General features: G+C 44.1%; 1 protein-coding gene across 1 annotated transcript; it reads right to left on the reverse strand.

Annotated features, from left to right (window-relative positions):
• Nucleotides 1-526: 526 nt before the first annotated feature.
• LOC122015384 (protein LPA3-like) lies at nt 527-19906 on the reverse strand. The gene is made up of 12 exons (XM_042572248.1): nt 19567-19906; nt 6317-6347; nt 6092-6184; nt 3063-3125; nt 2801-2912; nt 2414-2502; nt 1655-1713; nt 1465-1567; nt 1329-1389; nt 1068-1150; nt 904-984; nt 527-741 (listed from the first exon to the last, which is right to left on the reverse strand). The coding sequence occupies exons 1-12, from the start codon at nt 19875-19877 to the stop codon at nt 682-684; spliced, it is 1146 nt and encodes a 381-aa protein (XP_042428182.1). The 5' UTR covers nt 19878-19906; the 3' UTR covers nt 527-681.
• Between the last annotated feature and the right edge of the window lie 227 nt (nt 19907-20133).

Below are 20133 nucleotides of genomic sequence, written 5' to 3' on the forward strand. Positions count from 1 at the left end.
TCGAGCCACCTAAGTGATCAAGTTAAGTTGCATGGATAAATTAAGCCAATCAAGTCAATCAAATTGATTAGATCAAACATATCAGGTAAATCAAATGAGAACATATTGAATGAACCGAGGGAGGCGAGCATATTGTGTGTAGATTATTGAAACCACCAACTATGAAATAGATTGATGAACCATGCATGTAAAATTGGTCAAAAGAATCAGACAAACAATAAAAGACATAAATTAAAACATTTCCCTGTTATACTATTCTATTATTATAACTTAACAAAGAAATAAAATATAGATCATTTTTTCTTTTCATTTCATTTCATTACTAGTCTTGTTTTAATTTCATTTTATTCCATCATCCATTCATACTAAAGGTATCCTAAATTCTCTGCCTGCCTTAATTATTTCCTTTCTCAACAAAGAGGGAGGGCATGAAGCTATATGACCAATTGACCATCTATATTTCAGCTACATTAATCCATTTCAGATTTTATAAGCACTATCATCATGATGTTTCACTTATTCGAACTTGATAAGCAACAATAATCGAGATAGATCACTAACCCTCAAGTAACAACCATTTGTTCTTTGAACTTTGTAAGGACAGGTGAAAAATAAAAACCACTTTTGAAAGAACTAACCAAAAATAAATAATGATAACATAGCATCTGCTGGAACTTGTCTTCAACTTCGCCAGGCAGAAGACAGCTCCAAATCAATGCCTTCTTCCCACCAGGTTGCATTCTGCATAACAAAGCAAAATGTGAATCATAACGAACCTTGATCTAATTGATATATACCCTACATCATTCTTCATATTTCAAACATCTATGATCCGAACTGCTTATATTAGACTAAAGATTTAGATATTTTGATAAAAAAAATAGGTCACATTATATCCAAAACCTTGAAGCCCCTTCTCAGAAATTCCAATGAGCTCCCTTGTTCCTCTTGTAGACCAAGAACCCTCAGAAGTTCTTCCTTAGTCTAAACATGAAAACATAAACGGTGAGGAACCAAGAAAAATGACTCAGTCGGCTATAGTAATATTTTTCACTAAAAACTAGTACCTCTCCCAAAGTGAAACGAGTAGCACTTTCTGCTACACAAGCATAGGAGCCTTCAGTTTGCTTGAGCATCACTTGCCAAGGTCCTGCATAAAACAAAACTAAATCTGTTTCTTGCAAAAGAGAATAATAATGTAATTTTCTTCTTTTTGTTTAGGTTGGAATAATGTAATTTGTTTTGTTAATGCAAAGAACATATTCAAGAAAGACTGAATCAATATCATGTGTTTAAGCCCTTTGATCATAAGCATTTTAACATCTTACCTGGATATTGACGGAATAGAGCTCCACTGTAATTCACTAGGAAAGGGGCAACTGGAACTGTCTTCAACGTAAAATATATACATAATAATATAGCTTCCAGAATTTGTGCAAATTTAACTAATAATCTGACACATACCTTTGAGTACTCTCTAGTTCGAATATAGAACACAGGAACAAACTGAGAAAGAAATCTATAATGAAGATCCTTGGTTGGGAAACCTAGAAGGCCTAAATCAGAACTGTAAAATTCAAATCAGTGAGATAGATGATCAAGTTAACGAGTAAGAAACATACTAACATGTTAGGGTATCCTAAAGTTAGCTCACCGTAATGTATCAAGTTCGAGATTAAAAAGAAGAGCTGGAACAGTTGTAGCAAACTTTTCCTGCAAAAAGGTGAAAAGATGGAACAGTAGGATTCTAGAGGTGGAGATTGATTAAGGATAAAAAAGTAAAATTCAATACCCATTTAGTTGGAATACTGTGACATTTAAGGCAAGAAAATGTCTATTGTCGTAAAGATAATCTACAAGAACTAATTTCAGCTAACTAGTTTTCTTCAACTTCATTAAGATATGAAAATGCTATGAATTCCATGGGACTAAGAAATGAACTGGCTTCATCTGTCAACGAAAACATTTTGACCTGACAAGGAATGATTGCTACCAACAATGACGAATCCTTCGAACATAACTGTGCATCAATCTAAATCAGTTGGTTTCAATGGTTTGTTTATAGTATTCATTTTGAGAAAAAGGGAAAGAATTTACAAGTTTCAGTTCCAAAATGGAAATGAACACAAGATGTCATAAGAAGGCGGGGAAAAGGGAAAAAGAATAACCAAACCTAGGCAATCCGTGCCTTACTAATCTATGGAGCAAAAATGGAGAGGGTTGATGTGGAGCCACATCTGGGTGGGTCTAATTGTCATCCTACATGCAATAGACCACCTCTATTTCATGGCACTAAATAAATTCAGAATTGCAGCTACAATGTAAAGTTGTTAGAGATACAACCAACATTTTGTCTGAACTCTTCAACCAATCAAGTTTAAAAAGATACAACATACCAGTAGTTAGAACATACCACATATTTCTCTATAGCAGAAAGATCACGTGTACTACAGTTAATAAAAATATATAAAGATGGTGGTGCCTCGTTGTACTTTTGTTCACCTGCATTCATGAGCAATCAACCTTACATAATAAATATAAAAAATTTAAGCTACTGCTTGAAAAGAATTAAACTAAAATGCTGCTGCAAAACTTAACAATAATGACATAGGAAAATACCATGACCCTAATTAAGGACCATCATAAAACAGGATATATCCTAGATTTAATTTTATTGTTCCAGCATTTGCAAGGGTTGTTGTCACTTGGATAGATAATGATCCAAATGTATACATATATGAAAATGACAAATGTCTATTCAACTGACATCCAGTATCGACGGGTAAGTTGAAAAACTGACCTTCAATTTCATCACTAAACTCAAGATCCAATGTGTTCCTTAGGGATTTGAAGAAGCTTCTGACAGGTCCACTTGGTATGTCATCTAATGACCCAATGGTTACACCACCAATCTAATATAAAACGAGAATGACATTTGTTAAGGAGAGTGCTTCCAAAAGCAAATTACTAGTAACACAACACCATACTTTTTCTTCCCACAGGTGTAATTCCATGTAAGCTAAAAATTTAAGATAGTGATATTTCATTTATTCTGAGCATACTGTTTCAAGAGCTGCTCGAAATAACTTAGAAGCCCTGCGCTTTTCTGGTTGGTCAGGGAACACCTGAAATTCATCAACTAAAAGGTTAATAGTTGTAATACAAATAATAAACTGCAACATCAAAGCACTATTGGCATCTATTCAGAAACTGAAACCAATGTTGAGTAACATGGAAGAGACAACAGGCAAGCCATGTTTAAGCATGTGTCAATCATCAACAAATCAGCACATAGTTTTAATGATCACATATATGTTTCAGAATGTGCCCGAACTGACATTGAGCTTGGTAAACAGAAGACTTGGTTTTACCAGGGAACTGCTCATGAAGAGGAAAGACAATTAAAGACTTTGAGATTGTTGGATGAAATGTTGCAATTACCATTCACACTGCAAGTAAGTAGAAGACAGGACAAAGTTCCTAGTCATGATACCAGATATGATGATGAATCATTTAGACTTATTAACCTTTGGACAATGACAAATCAGTTGTATAAGAATAATTTGGGCAGTACAATATGACTGTATGAGATTAAAATCTATCCATGACACATGCAAGTTAAAATACCAAAGGTTTAAACTACATTCATAATGCAATACTCAAGCCAGGGGACAAACCTCTGTAATACAGGACACAATCAAAAGGCTAAATAATGAAAAATCCTACTTTGAAGATGAATAAAAGCTAACTGTCATCATCACTGTTACAGATAGTGTAGACAAATCACCTTGATGCCTTCACTGAAAAAGAAAACAAAAATACAGACACTGAATTTCACGTGCATATATTTTAGATCAAGACCTATGACTATGAGGGGACTCTTTCAATTGGGAGATTACAAAGTGTTACAAGCCACCATGCACATTCTCATCTCCTCTTCTTCCCTTTCTTATATTCTGTATATACTTTTAGAAACAATAGAAAGAAGGATTACAAACTCTTGGACACTCACTATCCACTAGTCATCAACATGTAGACTAATCACTAAAGAATTAATAGCACTCACATTTCGTATACTCACTAATCCTCCAAAGGACTCCTCAGTCATACCTTCTCAAGCATGAAGAAAAAAGATACACTAATTCCACTAATCTCATCTTGTATATATCCACTGCATCTTAGGTCATCCTCAAAATTTCATCTATGATATTAATGTCTCTCCCATGTCCTTATGCTCCTCATCCTTGGCTGTGTCAAGCCTTGTAATTCCTATATTATATAGGACTCAATTTCTCCTAATGGACTCACTAACTGAAGCATCCTCTTCTGCAATTTATTTTCTTCCCTTAAATAATTGACAAAGAAAGTAGTGGCGACACACTTGGAACTCTATCGCTGAGTGTCTTATGTTGGACCTTTCTCTCTTTAAAACTACCTACAGCAACAATTGAAACATTCTATACAGCAAGGTATGATGATTGCCTAATGACACCTTGACACTCACTATGATCAAGTTTCCTCTGCAAACTTCAAGATCTCATTTCTCCCATAGTGAAGTCAGCACATTCTTGGACTAGAATTCTTTGGTTATTTTAATGAGACCTATCCTTCTTTTTCAGTAGCATAACTTGGTGTGTCCTCTCCTTGTCTCCTTTGATTGAGAATTAATTAGTGAGTCCCTCGACCTTTGTTTGCCATCATAAAATTAAGGTAATGCCAATAACACATGATTTGCCAAGAACCTCATTATCCATTAAATCCTTGAGAAAGACGTTCCCGTCTAGGTACAAAATCTCATTATTATCACATACAACTAAGGAATTGCCAGCATCTCCTGATTTGGCAAGAACCCCATATCCATTAAAGCCTTGAGAAACATCATTATCACATACCAAAGCTGCTGAAATGCCTTGTAGGATGAGGAAAACTAATTTAGGAGAGCAATGGCCTTGTCCATCCCCTGAACTTGATCACTGAGTCCAACAAATATTGCAGGATTTCCCTAATCATTATGAGTGTTCAAAGAAGTCCTATCTCAAATCTTATACAAGGACAAAAATGTACTCATATATCAAAATTCTTGTAAAAGCATCATGACAAGTTCAAATTCTTGAGCTTCTTCATAATCATCATCAACATGTGAATCCCCTCATATAACAGTTCTTCGAACAAGGTAAAGAGTATTGCTGTCAATGCCTTTACATCCTTCTGTTTTTTTTTGTTAATGTGTTTCAAAAGGTTCCTCAATACCCTAGATCGCTACCTTTAGATTACCTTGTGCAAGCACGCACTTTATCTGCACTCATGAAGTCCTTTTACCCTTTTATTGTCCATGCTGCCATATCAATTCTTCCACTAGTGTTGAACTTAGCTTCATTACCAATTGGTGCTGAAGTTCTAATCCGTTGCATATTGAAAATATATTGACCTGTCATTTTGATTGGAAATGAGAAATAAGAGCAAAGATCCCAAGATTTATGTAATCCAACCTTAATATCCATAAAGTGGAGACACCTTCAAGTGGGAGACCATGTAACATTAAAATATATAGAGAGCATACCATTGACTTCTTGTCATCCACATGTTGGACAAAGGCTAAAAATGGAAGAACAGTTACCCTTCCCCCTCAAAGACTTTAAATACACATTCCTTGGTGAACCTAGCTCTCTGTTCCTAGATCTATTTCTAGAGTGTAGGTATCACACAACTAGCCCATGTTGCACGCATCTTACCAACAGAGGTCAATTAGTGTGTCAACAGACTCAACACTACTAATCCATGTTGCCTACTTCTGAAGAATAAGTTAAATTAGGTAGTCAGTCAATACCACATTATTATGTTGCTAGCATCCTTCACATGGCATTTGGTTGTTGGAACCACAATTAAAATCAATTGATTGTAATAATCAAGTCTGTCTAAGAAAGTAACATCATCTACATGTATGGCATTTCACAATAGAACACTGTTCTTCTGACCAAAGATAAAACCACTGCTCTCGACTATAAAAATAACTATTTTTGACATGCTTACTATGAAATGTTACATCAATTGTATCACTCGTGAAAGAATGTTGAAAGAAACTCAAACTTACAATGCAAGATCTGATCTCTTTCATCTCCTGCAGGTTCCTAGCAATAGCAAGTGCAAGTTGGATGTTTGCATCAATAAATTCATCTGAATTACCCTATGTGATCAGAAGCTTGATAATGAATCATTTCCACTAGGAAATATATCTTTAGAAATAAGCATTCCAACAAAGTTAAGGAACAAAGCAACATGTATTGAAAAAGAGAAAGAAAGAAACATACATCCATACCTTATAAGATGAAATGTCGCTTGGCAAGGGCCTGTTTACCCAGGTAAAACACAAAGAATGAGAAATTAACAGAGAAGAAAAACGCTTGAATTCTACACAATAATATCATATTCCAAAAGGAAATTTCTACATAAAACAACCAAAAGGAACCAAGTTAAAAAAAGTAATTCTAATACTGCTTCATTCACCAGGATCCTACATACTGGTCGGGTAAAGGATAATGAACCACTTCCAGAAAGAAAAAGATATCAAAAGTTTCAAATAGAGAAACAAGCAGAACCTCAATCCCCCATCTATTGTATTAGTTTCTATTGGATATTGGGGCCTTAAATGGACCAAAACGATTTAGAGGAAGGAAGCCATCAATTGTTGAAAGTCGTAATTGACTTCAAAATTGAAATCTACGATTCGCGTAGATAGATTTAGACTATTAATTTGCTCAAAACCGATTAAGGGTGAATGAGAAATTAATGTTTAAAGTCAGCACAAAATAACATTTATTATTCATTAATAAAGTGCATGGGAGAATAGTCCCACATCGGAAATTCTCGATGTGTATTCTCTACTTATTAATGAAGATGTGTTAATGGAGTTAACACAAAAAAATAAAAGGACAGGTGACCCCTTAGCCCAGGGCGAGCAGGTGCACGCACCTGTGAGCCCGCCACCCGCCACCCGCCACGTGCGCAATGGGCGCTTTGTAGGCGCACTTTGCAGTGCGCACGTGCGCAATGGGCGCTTTGTAGGCGCACTTTGCACTTTGCACTTTGCACTCCAGGTGACATTGCAGTGCCTACGTGGCACCCGGGTGACGTGTCAGGCTTGATCAAATAGGTATGATGGATCGCTTGTGATACGATCTAGAGCGTTAGATTGCAAAGAGTAACGATCTGACGGCCTGGGATGAGACTTGATCTGAAACATCGAATCAATGGATCCAGATCCGATGGCCGATGACAATAGACGGATCTGAGGGTCACAACTCCTCAGATCTGATGGATGAGATTGAAGTGGGCTTGGTGAAGGGTTACAACCCTTCAGAATAGATGATCTAGATCGATCCAGCCCAAGGAACACATCCACTCACCCAAAAGACACTCAACCTCTTCTTTCAGTATAAATAGAACCCTCCAGATGATGGAATACTCACTCAATCCTCTCTTCTCTTCCTCAAGCATTCATCTCATCTTGTGCATACAAGAGTCCAAGAAGTCTACTAAAAGGTTCGCTGGTCTCGGAAGTCGGAGTGCTATGATTCCGATACGTTCATTGTTGTATCTTGGGAACGAATTGCAACAATCCGTTAAGCACCGTAGCGGAGCAATATCGTTTACGGAGATAGTGTCGAACACCCCGTAGACAACAGTCATAAACGATATTTCGTGCAAACTGATATGGCTACCAACGACATTCCGACGGCCGTTCCGACCGTCATTCCGACCACCATTCCGACAACCATTCCGCACGGAGAAAAGCCGGAGAAATTCACCGGAACCGACTTCAAAAGATGGCAGCAGAAGATGTTGTTTTATCTAACAACCCTAAACCTTGTACGGTTTTTGCACGAAGACACGCCAACCGCTACGGAAGGTAGTAAGGCTGCTATCGATGCGTGGTCTCACGGAGATTTTCTGTGCCGCAATTATATACTCAATGCCTTGGACAACACGTTATATAACGTATATTGTTCTCTGGAGACGACAAAATCTTTGTGGGAATCCCTTGAGAAGAAATACAAGACCGAAAATGCTGGATTGAAGAAATTCATCGTCGGTCGGTTTCTGGATTTCAAGATGGTGGACTCAAAAAGCATCTCATCTCAAGTCCAAGATATGCAATTAATACTGCATGATTTGGACGTCGAAGGCATGAAGCTGAACGAGACATTCGCAGTTGCTGCGGTAATTGAGAAGCTCCCTCCGTCATGGAAGGATTTCAAGAATTACCTAAAGCACAAGCAAAAGGAGATAGGGCTGCAAGACTTGATCCTGAGGCTACGAATAGAGGAGGATAATCGAAAGTTATCCGACTGCAGAGGAACCAAGCGGACTATAGACGATATGTCCAACCTGGTCGAGCCGAACGCAAAAAGCCGAAGCGGTTCAAAAGAAGGCTTAACAAAGAAGTTCAAAGGCTCCTGCTACATTGTCCAAGGACTGCAGACGCCCAAAGAAGCCAACCAAGGGGCCAAAGGATGTTGCGAATCATGTCGCAACCTCTCTTGAGGACTTGGATCTCACTGCGGTTGTATTTGAAGCCAACTTGGTGGATACCAACCCGAAATAGTGGTTCATTGATACTGGAGCAACTCGTCATATCTGTTCCGATAAAGCGATGTTCTCCAAGTATACTCCGATAAATGGCAGGAAGCTCTATATGGGTAATTCCACGACGTCGCCAATTGTTGGACTCGGAAAGGTTGTTCTGAAGATGACGTCCGGAAAGGAGCTAACACTCATTGATGTACTCCATGTTCCCGACATCAGTAAGAACCTAGTTTCTGGAGCGGCATTGGTCAAGGCCGGATTTAGGCTAGTGTTCCAGTCAGACAACTTTGTACTTACGAAGAATGGTGTCTTCGTAGGAAAGGGGTACCTAGAAAAGGGTCTATTCAAAATGGTTGTGATCCGGTGGTAAGAGCCCGGGACCCCCTAACGAGGGGTCAACGCCACGTGGAGGCCAAATGGCCATGTAGCCCGCCGGAGAAGGATGAGCCGACCGGACTTGGAAGAAATGGATAAGGCCGATCGGCCGACCAATGGACATTCGGTAGTAAAAGGCGCCCTGACCGGGTCGGGGTTCCGACGCTCAATGAAACAATGTCTCAGAGCCGAGAGGAAGTCACTCGCATGGAGGTCTCCCCGGCATCGCAGCACAAGCGACAGGCGAGATATGAGGGGTGTGCCGTCCGTGAAGGCCGTCCGGACGATGTTCTCCATCCAGCCGGCCGGACGTACGTCCCGGCCGGCGGTAAAGGAGAACAGGAACATCTCCTGATAGCCGTCAAGTCACATGACTAAGCCATACTCTTAGTCTGACAACGGGGTGTCTTGTTGTCCCATCGAAGGCGCGATGAGACTGTTGCAGTATGGCGTCAGGTAAGTTTTCTAACAGGCACACACCGAGGCATGGGCTGCGGATACGCACGCGCCTTGATAGGCGTGTAGGAGCTTCTTCATCGCCCTATATAAAGAACCGTAGACTTCGCCGGAGGTACGCATTCTACAAGCTTGGGAGCTCCTTTTTCCACTACTTACCTGACTTGAGCGTCGGAGGGTCGTCGCCGGGAACACCTTCCCGGCCCGACTTCTGTGCAGGAACGCCGGAGCTTCGGAGGCCTGTGCCATTGACTAGGAGAGCGCCACGTGCCCAGCGTCCTTTGGTTCGGCGATTCGGACAGGATCAATTTGGCGCCGTCTGTGGGAACGCTCCTACATCCGATCGGAAGCAATAGATGAAGCTGGACGACCACACATGGTGATGCTCTCCGTGGAGAAACCCGACGCTCTGATAGAGGCAAGAGTATCTAGGCTCGTGGAGCAATAGGAGCAGAAGGCTCAAGTAAAAGGATAACGCAGCAGGCCGCCTCCACCTCTGGGGGGACCGAGCGGCCATAGAGGACCGACCGGGAAGTTTCGCCATCCTCCTGGCCTTGATAAATTTCGACGAGTACATTGTATCCACCTCACTCCACGGGTATTTGAGAGTTGAGAAATTGAGTCAGATCTTATGCTGATCGGCAGGTTAGTCTTTTAGATATGGTTTCTTTCGGGAATAGAATTCATCGTAATTTTCCGAAAGAAGACCCGTGCCGTTCGGCCGGGCGTATATCATCGGAGCCAAAGGCTTGACAATGAAGGCCCCGAGCCGTTCGGCCGGAGGTATAGTATCTGAGCCAAGCACTCGATGCCGAAGGCCCCGAGTCGTTCGGCCGGAGGTATAATATTCGAGCCAAACGCTTGACGAGGAAGACCCCGCGCCGTTCGGCTAGGAGTACAGTATCTAAGCCCAGTGCTCGACAAAGAAGACCCCGAGCCGTTCGGCCGGGAGTATGTTATCCGAGCCAAGCGCTCGACGAAGAAGACCCCGAGCCGTTCGGCCGGGAGTACGTTATCCGAGCTGGGTGAAAGGTGCACTGATGCAACTCATTTTTGTGTGTATATGCTGGTCGCCTATGTCCTTGAAATGCAGGAAGCAGAAATAATTAAAGGATGGCAAATAGCTTCGCCGAACGGCAGTGTCAAAATTAGCCTTAATGGCCGTCGAGCTCCGACGTTAAATATCGAGACGAGCCGGCGTCATGCCGAAGCGGAAGACCGTCGAGCTCCGACGTTAAATATCGAGAGGCAGGCGTCTATAAATGTCCGGCGGAAGACCGCCGAGCTCCGCGTTAAATATCGAGAGGCGGGCGTCTATAAATGTTCGAGCGGAAGACCGTCGAGCTCGGCGTTAAATCTCGAGGCGAGCCGGCGTCTATAAATGTCCGAGCGGAAGACCGTCGAGCTCAGGCGTTAAATATGAGAGGCGAGCCGATGTCTATAAACGTCAAGCGGAAGACCGTCGAGCTCGGCGTTAAATATCGAGACGCAGGCGTCATAAATGTCCGGCGGAAGACCGCCGGCGCCGTTAAATATCGAGGCGAGCCGCGTATAAAGCGTCCGGCGGAACACCGCCGAGCTCGACGATAAATATCGAGGACGAGCGGCGTATAAAGCGTCCGGCGGAAGACCGCCGAGCTCGGCGTTAAATATCGAGACGAGCCGGCGCTATAAACGCCCGAGCGGATAGCGGTCACGATGCAATCAACAATAGCACCGGCTCGCTTATCAAAATGTGGAAAAACCCTTTGGGGTAAGGCCAAAGAAAAAGTGGGTCGGTGGAAGTTAGGGATATTAGCATGTAAATGCCGAGCGTTTACGTTCAAAAGTATGATCGCATGATAAATGTCATTAAAACGATCGAATTGAGCCGGACAGAAGCGTGGTGCCGAGCGGAAAGGATATAAAGAACACTTTGGCGTGACGACGGAAAAACGCCTTGCTAAAACAGAAGTGAAAGGAGCAGAAGGTCATCTATTACTCATTAGGTAAATCGAATAAGTCATTACAGAGATAAGTTGGGCCGAAAGGAGGGAATACAAAAAAGTTGATAAAAACGCTCCTCACACATCAAAAATCAAAAAGAGCGTCGGGGATGGCGTCCATCACGCTCGCGAGGTCCTCGGGGGGGATGGTCAGCTCGACAGGCAGGTGGCCTTTGGTCTTCAAATAGCCCACCGCCGCCTTGATCGCCTCCTCGAAAGTGAGGGATATCTTGTCGGTAAACTTCTCTCCGAAGTCTTCCGAGCGGAGGAACGCCTTCCTCACTTCTTCGGAGCGAGCCGACTCCCCCTCTTTATATTCTTTGAGCGCGGCGTGGGCAGCGTCGCTGGCGGCCTGAAGATCCTTCAAATCTCCATCAAATCTTTGGAGATCGGCCGAGCGGCTCTCCTTCTCGGTGGCTAGCAGGGCGTCCAAATCTTTGATGCGTTGTTCCAGCCCCCTGATCTCCACCTTCATGTGGTCCATATCATTGATGGCCTGTTGCTTCCGAGTGGTCGCCGTTTTGATCTCTTTATCTCGTTGCTTGATCATCGTTTCAAGCCGAACGACCTTGCCGGATCGGAAGCCCTTTCCGTTCGGCATCCGTGGTTTTTGGCCTTCTCGGGCGGCCGTCGGCCCGGCACCCCAGACTTTTGTTTTTCAACTCGTCCTCCGCCGATCGATCGCTAATGGCGATCCGCTCCACCCAGTTTCGCTAGCAATGGGGACGGGTTAAAACATAATTTAAATACGCAAACAAAGAAACAGAGCATACCGGCTGTTGTAGATTGCTGTCGCCGAGCTGCCGGGAGTCATCTTGGCTATTCGACGGCGTCCACCCAACTTGGGCGGAGGGCTGTCGTAATCTGCGCTCGGGACCACAGCCGATCGGCGGCCATACGCCCGAAAGAAGCGCGAGCAGTTTTAATTAAGTTCGCCGCTCGGCTCGCTCTGGGAAGCGTCGGCCGGACGGCCCACCGGTGGGACGAGGAGGAAGCTCGCCCAGCGCGTCTGGCTGAAAGTTCTTGAAGGGCTGGACGGCGGCACCTCAGAGCTGGCCCTCGGAGAACCATGAGGAGTCGGAGTACTCTCGAGGGAAACCGTCCCGGACAGCACCGGCGCATCCGCGCCCCGCTCGGGCTGTGGCTCATCAAGTGTAGTCGAGGCAGATGCGGATTCCGGTCGTCGGCGTTTCCGAGCGCGTAGCGGCACATCATCGGCCGAACGACCCTCCACCTCGGCTTCGGTAGGAGGTGCTATGTCACCCGCGGCTTCATCGTGAGAGGCAGGGGCGTCTGAGGCTTCAGGGACAGTTGGTGTCCCCTCACCTTCTTCGCCGGCTGGATCAGTTGGAGCAAGGCCCCGTTCGGCGGCCTCCTTGTTCGTCACCGCCTCAATCTGAGCGGCCTTCAGTTTGAGCTTCTCGGTAGCTTTGGCGCGCCACATGACTTCAGCTGCAGGAGCAAAAAATAAATCAGTTAGAATAAAACAAATGGGAAGATAAGGAAACTTACTCATGCTGCAGGACAGATCGGCTGTGGTAGAGGACAAGCCGAATATGTGCATTACTCCCGGGAGGAGTAGCTTGTCAATATGATAGCGCTGGCCAACTAGCCGTTCGGCTGCATGAAGGTAGGCCGCGTCACCTCTAAATTTGCCGAGCTCCGGTTGCGATGGCATCGCCGTCTGCCACTTGGTGCGAAAAGTTGGCCGCTCGGGAAAACGTATATAGAAAAAATGCTCCTTCCAATGTTTGTTGGAGCTCGGCATATTATCAAAAAGGACGAAGCTTATCCTAGACTGGAAAACAAAGGTGCCCCACTCGGCTTGCTTGGGATAAAAAAAGTAGTGGAAAATTTTTGGTTCTAAGGGGATGCCGTTCAGTTTGAATAGAACTATCACTCCGCTCAGCAACCTAATAGAGTTGGGAACTACCTGGCCGAGCGGAATGCGGAAATAATTGCAAACTTCTAAGAAAAACTTGTGGGGTGGAAAACGCAGTCCGGCCAGAAATTGGTCTCGGAAGAAAACAACAGTGCCGGGCGGCGGATCGTGAGGCCGATCGGCCGGTGTGGCTAACACTATTTGGTGGTCGATCGGCAGGTCATAGGCTCGAGTGAGGCGCAAGGCGTCCTCCTCGTCGAACCGGCTTTCCATGTTCGAGTACCAAAGACCCGGAGCACCGCCAGTCGGCTGCGAGGTGCTAGTCATGGTCGACAAACAAGGATACGGGACCAAAAGGGAAGGTTCAAGCAAGGAATGGAGGAAAACCGACTGAAGAAAGCGATTAACAGAAAGAAGAAAACGTTGGGAACGAGAAGGAGGGTCTTACGAGCAAGAAAGATGATCGACGGGGGCCTGGGGGTTGCCGAAGAATTGAGGGGCGAGGTCGCCGGAGAAAAAAACGAGCAGAGGAGCGCCGGAGGAAGATGCAGCAACAAGGCGGCGGTAACGGAGTCGCGGGCTTTATATCGCCGCCCGGGAGCAACCTCCACCGTCCAATCCAGGTCGTCGATAACGAGGTCATCATCCAGCCGTCCATTTCAAACGGCAGCTGTCCCATCGGAAGTGACGCCACCGCCATACTCTGACAAACGCATGATCGCCACGTGTCAGCTGGATACTGGCCGCATTTAATGAGCTCCCCTTACCGTGCGCAGTGCACGTGATGAATAGTAGGGGAGAGCATAGGACATGGGGGCCAAGAGACCACGAGGCACGGATCAGAAACCGCCGAACGAACATGCATCATTAGACCTGGCCGAGCGGCCCAATACAATTATCGTTGTTCTGTCAGATCGGCAGTCCAGTCAGTCGGACTTCGCCTCCTTCGACTAGACTCGAGGGGAAGGCAAGTGATCCGGTGGTAAGAGCCCGGGACCCCTAACGAGGGGTCAACGCCACGTGGAGGCCAAATGACCATGTAGCCCGCCGGAGAAGGGTGAGCCGACCGGACTTGGAAGAAATGGATAAGGCCGATCGGCCGACCAATGGACATTCGGTAGTAAAGGCACCGAGGGTCGGGTTCGCCAACGAAACAATGTCTCGAGCCGAGGAAGTCACTGCGAGGTCTCCCGGCAACCTGGCTGACAAGGCGAGATATGAGGGCGTGCCGTCCGTAGAGGATGAAGGCCGTCCGGACGATGTTCTCCATCCAGTCGGCCGGACGTACGTCCCGGCCGACACATCTCGATAGCCGTCAAGTCACATGACTAAGCTATACTCTTAGTCCGACAACGGGGTGTCTTGTTGTCCCATCAGGCGCGATGGGACTGTATCAGGTAAGTTTCTGACAGGCACACACCGAGGCATGGGTTGCGGATACGCACGCGCCTCGATAGGCGTGTAGGAGCTTCTTCATCGCCATATAAAGAACCGTAGACTTGGCGAGGTGCACGTTCTCTGACTTGGGAGCTCCTTTTCCACTACTTACGACTTGGCGTCGGAGGGTGGGAACACCTTCCGGCCCGACTGTCTTGAGGCAGGAGGAGGCCTGTGCCATTGACTAGGAGAGCGCCACGTGCCCAGCGTCCCTTGGTTCGGCGATTCGGACAGAATCAGGTTGTAATGCCTGTACTCCGAAATTTTGATGGTAATAAAATAAATGCTTCCAGCTATGTTGTTGAGTGTTTTAATTTATGGCATGATCGACTCGGACATGTGAATAATAATACTCTCAAACGTCTCGTCAAATTAAATTTATTACCAAACGTCAATGTTGACGGAACACACAAATGTGAAGTGTGCGTAGAAGCGAAAATCACGAAACTACCTTTTCATTCGGTGGAAAGGACAACAACTCCTCTAGAGTTAATACATAGTGATCTATGTGACTTGAAATTTGTGCAAACTAGAGGAGGTAAAAAATATTTTATTACTTTTATCGATGACTGCACAAAGTTCTGTTATGTCTTTCTTTTAAGAAGTAAAGACGAAGCCCTAGAGGCGTGCAGAACCTATAAAACAGAAGTTGAAAACCAACTTGACAAACGAATTAAAATAATTCGAAGCGATAGAGGTGGAGAATATGGTGCACCGTTTGATGAATTTTGTTCAGAATCGCATTATCCATCAAACAACGGCGCCTTACCTCAATCAAACGGTGTTGCGAACGTAAAAATCGGACACTAAAAGAAATGATGAATGTCTTGTTGATAAATTCAGGCTTACCTCAAAACTTGTGGGAAGCAATATTATCGGCAAATCACATTCTCAACGTAATCCCTCATAAGAAAATGATAAAATTCCATATGAACTATGGAAAGGCCGCGAGCCATCGTACAAATACCGAAAGTGTGGGGGTGCTTGGCAAAGGTTGAAGTACCTAAACCAAAGCAAGTAAAGATCGGACCTAAAACGTTCGATGCGATATTTGTCGGATATGCCCATAATAGTAGTGCATATCGTTTCCTAGTTCACAACCGACATTCCCGATATACATGTGGAACAACCATAGAATCTGGAATGCGATATTCTTTGAAAACGTATTCCCAAATAAAAGGAAGCGTTGAAAGTGATAACAACGAAGTTCAAACAAAAATGGCGTTCTAAACTTAGTTGTATAAAAGGACTATTGACGATCAAGTGAAGAGCCACGTCGGAGCAAACGGGCTAGAGTTGAGAAATCGTTCGGGCCGGATTTCATGACTTTCATGTCGGAAATGGACCAAGAACATTAAGTGAAGCTCTCTCTAGACCCGATGCTCCAATGTGGAAAGAAGTGTCAATAGTGAAATTGAGTCTATCGTGAATAATCATACTTGGGAATTAGTAGACCTTCCTTCGGTAATAAACCATTAGGTTGTAAGTGGATACTAAAACGTAAGTATAAAGCCGATGGATCGATTGACAAGTATAAGGCCGGACTTGTAGCCAAAGGGTACAAGCAAGAGGAACGCCTTAATTACTTCGATACATACTCACCGGTGATAAGAATTACGTCCATACGAGTGTTAATAGCCATCGCAGACTATATGACCTTGAAATACATCAAATGGATGTTAAGACTGCGTTTTAAATGGTGAGTTGGAAGAAGAAATTATATGGAGCAACCCGAAGGGTTCGTAGCTCTGAAATGAGAAAAAGGTGTGTCGACTTGTTAAGTCGTTATACGGACTTGCAAGCGCCTAAACAATGGCACGAAAAATTTGACAAAGTAATGCTGTCAAACGAATTCAGAATAAATGAATGTGACAAATGCATTTATGTCAAAAACACACCTGAAGGCTATGTAATTGTCTGTCTATACATAGACGACATGCTAATAATGGACAGTAATCATGACTACAAAGAAAATGTTGACCAGAAATTTTGATATGAAAGATATGGGTCAAGCAGATGTTATATTGGGAATTAAAATTCTCAGGACATCAGAAGGGATAGTTTTAACACAATCCCATTATATAGAATCTGTATTGAAAAAATTCAATGCGTACGATCTCTCTACAGTGAAAACACCTATGGATCTAAGTTAACACTTAGCGAAAAACCATGGTGAGACTATATCGCAGTTGGAATATTCTCGGATAATAGGCAGTTTGATGTATCTCACAAACTGCACACGTCCAGATATTGCCTGTACGGTCAACAAACTGAGTCGTTTTACGAGTAATCCAAACGACACCCATTGGAAAGCATTGATGCGAGTTCTCAGATATTTGAAATATACTATGAACTACGGATTACATTATGGAAAATATCCCGCTGTGTTGGAAGGATATTGTGATGCTAATTGGATATCAGATACAAAAGACTCCAAATCCACTAGTGGATATGTATTCACGATCGGTGGGGAGCAGATATCTTGGAAATCAAAGTATTTCTTGGTCAACTATGGAATCCGAGTTTATAGCACTAGACAAAGCAGGTGGAAGTTGAATGGTGCTGAATTTCTTGGAAGATATTCTAGTTGGTGAAACCTGTGACGCCGTACTAATCCATTGTGATAGTCAATGCGATTGGAAGGGCACAGAGTAATATATATAATGGGAAGTCACGACATATACGTCGTAGATAATACCATTAGGCAATTGATCTCGAATGGAGTGATTGCAATCGACTATGTTAAGTCCAAAGATAATTTGGCGGATCCTCTAACGAAGGGTTGAGTCGAGATCAAGTATCTGTTCATCAAGAGGAATGAGATTAAAATCTACTGACTAAAAGATCAGTAGCAGTAACTGACCTTGTTGTTGGAGATCCCAAGATCTTGGTTGATGGGACAACGGTTACTGAAGTTGTGGTCCAAAGACATTAGATAGTTTATCTCATCCCATCCTAGGATGAATTTGTCTTGTCTACCTCATGTAGTGAGGTTAAGCTTATGCTTTTAGTGACTTCTATACCGATAAGGTGGAGTATGGTAGGATACTCTTGATAGAAGTGTCACCTATGTGAGTGTGAAGACAGGCCGCTTAATGAAACACTCATGAATCCAAGATGGTATCCATGGGCAAACGGAACCAACCATGAGAACCTAAAGTAGGTGAGATAGATCTCTGTGTGGGTGTTATTGTCTCAGTATACACCAACAGCTGAGCAGTTCAAGACATCACGTTCACTGCGCAGCCTAGTATACTCGATAGCATTTCACTACGGAAGGTTCAAAGCCACAAGCTACCTCTCCCGATGCAGTGACTTATCGATTGGACTCTTGTAAAATGTCAGCATGCATACACGCATTGCATTAATTTCCATTCATGTGGGGGATTGTTGGATATTGGGGCCTTAAATGGACCAAAACGATTTAGAGGAAGGAAGTCATCAATTGTTGAAAGTCGTAATTGACTTCAAAATTGAAATCTACGATTCGCGTAGATAGATTTAGACTATTAATTTGCTCAAAACCGATTAAGGGTGAATGAGAAATTAATGTTTAAAGTCAGCACAAAATAACATTTATTATTCATTAATAAAGTGCATGGGAGAATAGTCCCACATCGGAAATTCTCGATGTGTATTCTCTACTTATTAATGAAGATGTGTTAATGGAGTTAACACAAAAAATAAAAGGACAGGTGACCCTTTAGGCCAGGGCGAGCAGGTGCTCGCACCTGTGAGCCCGCCACCCGCCACGTACGCTCAAGAGGCGCAGGCGCTCGCACCTGTGAGCCTGCCATGTGCGCATCGTCGCGAGGAGCATTGAGGAGCTTAAATTTATGCTCCAGAGGACAACGTGGCACTCGGGTGACGTGTCGGCTCGTACCTGACGTGGCAGTGCCTGCGGCATCCTCGTGGGCAAAGGGAGATGACTGGACAGTTGCTTAGGAACGGATGGCTACCTGATCAATGATCAAAGGTATGATGGATCGCTTGTGATGCGATCTAGAGCGTTAGATCGCAATGACGGACTGGGATGAGACTTGATCGAAACATCGAATCAATGGATCCGGATCCGATGGCGGCCGTAATGATAGGCGGATCGAGGGTCACAACCTCGGATCGATGGATGAGATTGAAGTGGGCTTGGTGAAGGGTTACAACCCTTCAGAATAGATGATCTAGATCGATCCAGCCCAAGGAACACATCCACTCACCCAAAGGACACTCAACCTCTTCTTTCAGTATAAATAGAACCCTCCAGATGATGGAATACTCACTCAATCCTCTCTTCTCTTCCTCAAGCATTCATCTCATCTTGTGCATACAAGAGTCCAAGAAGTCTACTAAAAGGTTCGCTGGTCTCGGAAGTCGGAGTGCTACGATTCCGATACGTTCGTCGTTGTATCTTGAGAACGAATTGCAACAATCCGTTAAGCACCGTAGCGGAGCAATATCGTTTACGGAGATAGTGTCGAACACTAGCCTCGACGATCAGTTTGCATACTCCAGAAGCTACCCGGGGATCAACAGTTTCTTGCAAAATGCTCCAAAACTTTAGAAAGTATCTTCTTTCCAGAAAAATTTTGAGATTCCTTTCAATAGGTCTCTTAATCAATATTTTGTAAAAATAAATTATACAGCTCTCTTCGCGTGAACATTCCGTGGTTGCCTAGTGGTATTGACTCTCGTTGACTAAATGAAATTTGTCTTTTAAGGGCAAATCGAAAAGTACTTCTATAAGCACGTAACCCTTGGTCCCGTCTCTATCATCTAAAATGTAAGAAGAATCACAAAGACGTACTCTTTTCTAATCAAACCGGCACAAATACAAATGGCAACGGAACATACGGGAAATCAATCTCCAGACGGGTCTTGCCATCATCCAGAGCAGACACGAGGGACCGGGAGGCGTCGGAGAGGAGAACCTTGTAAGATCTTGGCCTGTATACAGCCACACCAGCTCTAGAATCTTCGGCTGCCGTCTCGCCGGTGGAGTTCCGGAGGTTGGCGTGCGGCCTCAGTGCGGCACTACGGAGAAGAGGACGCGAAGGAGAGGAGTGGGGGAGGAGAACGGAAGCAGACCGGGAGATCCGGCGGCAATAAGAGAAAGAGGAGGCGGGAGGGTGAGGAGGAGCAGAGAAGAGGGAAGAAGCGGCCATGGGAGGAGTAGTCCGACTGGAAAGGAAGGTGAGCCAGTAGCCACATATAGTGAGCTTTGAGGTCATGGCGTTCTGGTCCTCGCTCCGCCACGTGGACAAAAAAACTAACTTGGACATCGTCCTGGGCCGGTCGATCAGAGCCCAAAAAAGGTAATGTGGCCCATACCAGGCCCACCATATCTGCATAAATGTAGAAAAAGTATTTTATTTGAATTAATAAATTAATTAAAAAATTTAAATTTGTATTCACATAATG

The sequence above is a fragment of the Zingiber officinale genome, chromosome 8B, assembly GCF_018446385.1.
Source record: "Zingiber officinale cultivar Zhangliang chromosome 8B, Zo_v1.1, whole genome shotgun sequence".
NCBI lineage: Eukaryota > Viridiplantae > Streptophyta > Magnoliopsida > Zingiberales > Zingiberaceae > Zingiber > Zingiber officinale.

Excerpts from the sequence above, each read along its gene's own strand:
- LOC122015384 (XM_042572248.1), bottom strand. The coding sequence starts at position 19,877 with ATGGCCGCTTCTTCCCTCTTCTCTGCTCCTCCTCACCCTCCCGCCTCC. Across the intron at positions 2,503-2,800 it reads GTTTAGTGATGAAATTGAAG|GTGAACAAAAGTACAACGAG; the intron begins GTCAGTTTTTCA and ends TCATGAATGCAG. Across the intron at positions 1,714-2,413 it reads CTGCTATAGAGAAATATGTG|GAAAAGTTTGCTACAACTGT; the intron begins GTATGTTCTAAC and ends ACCTTTTTGCAG.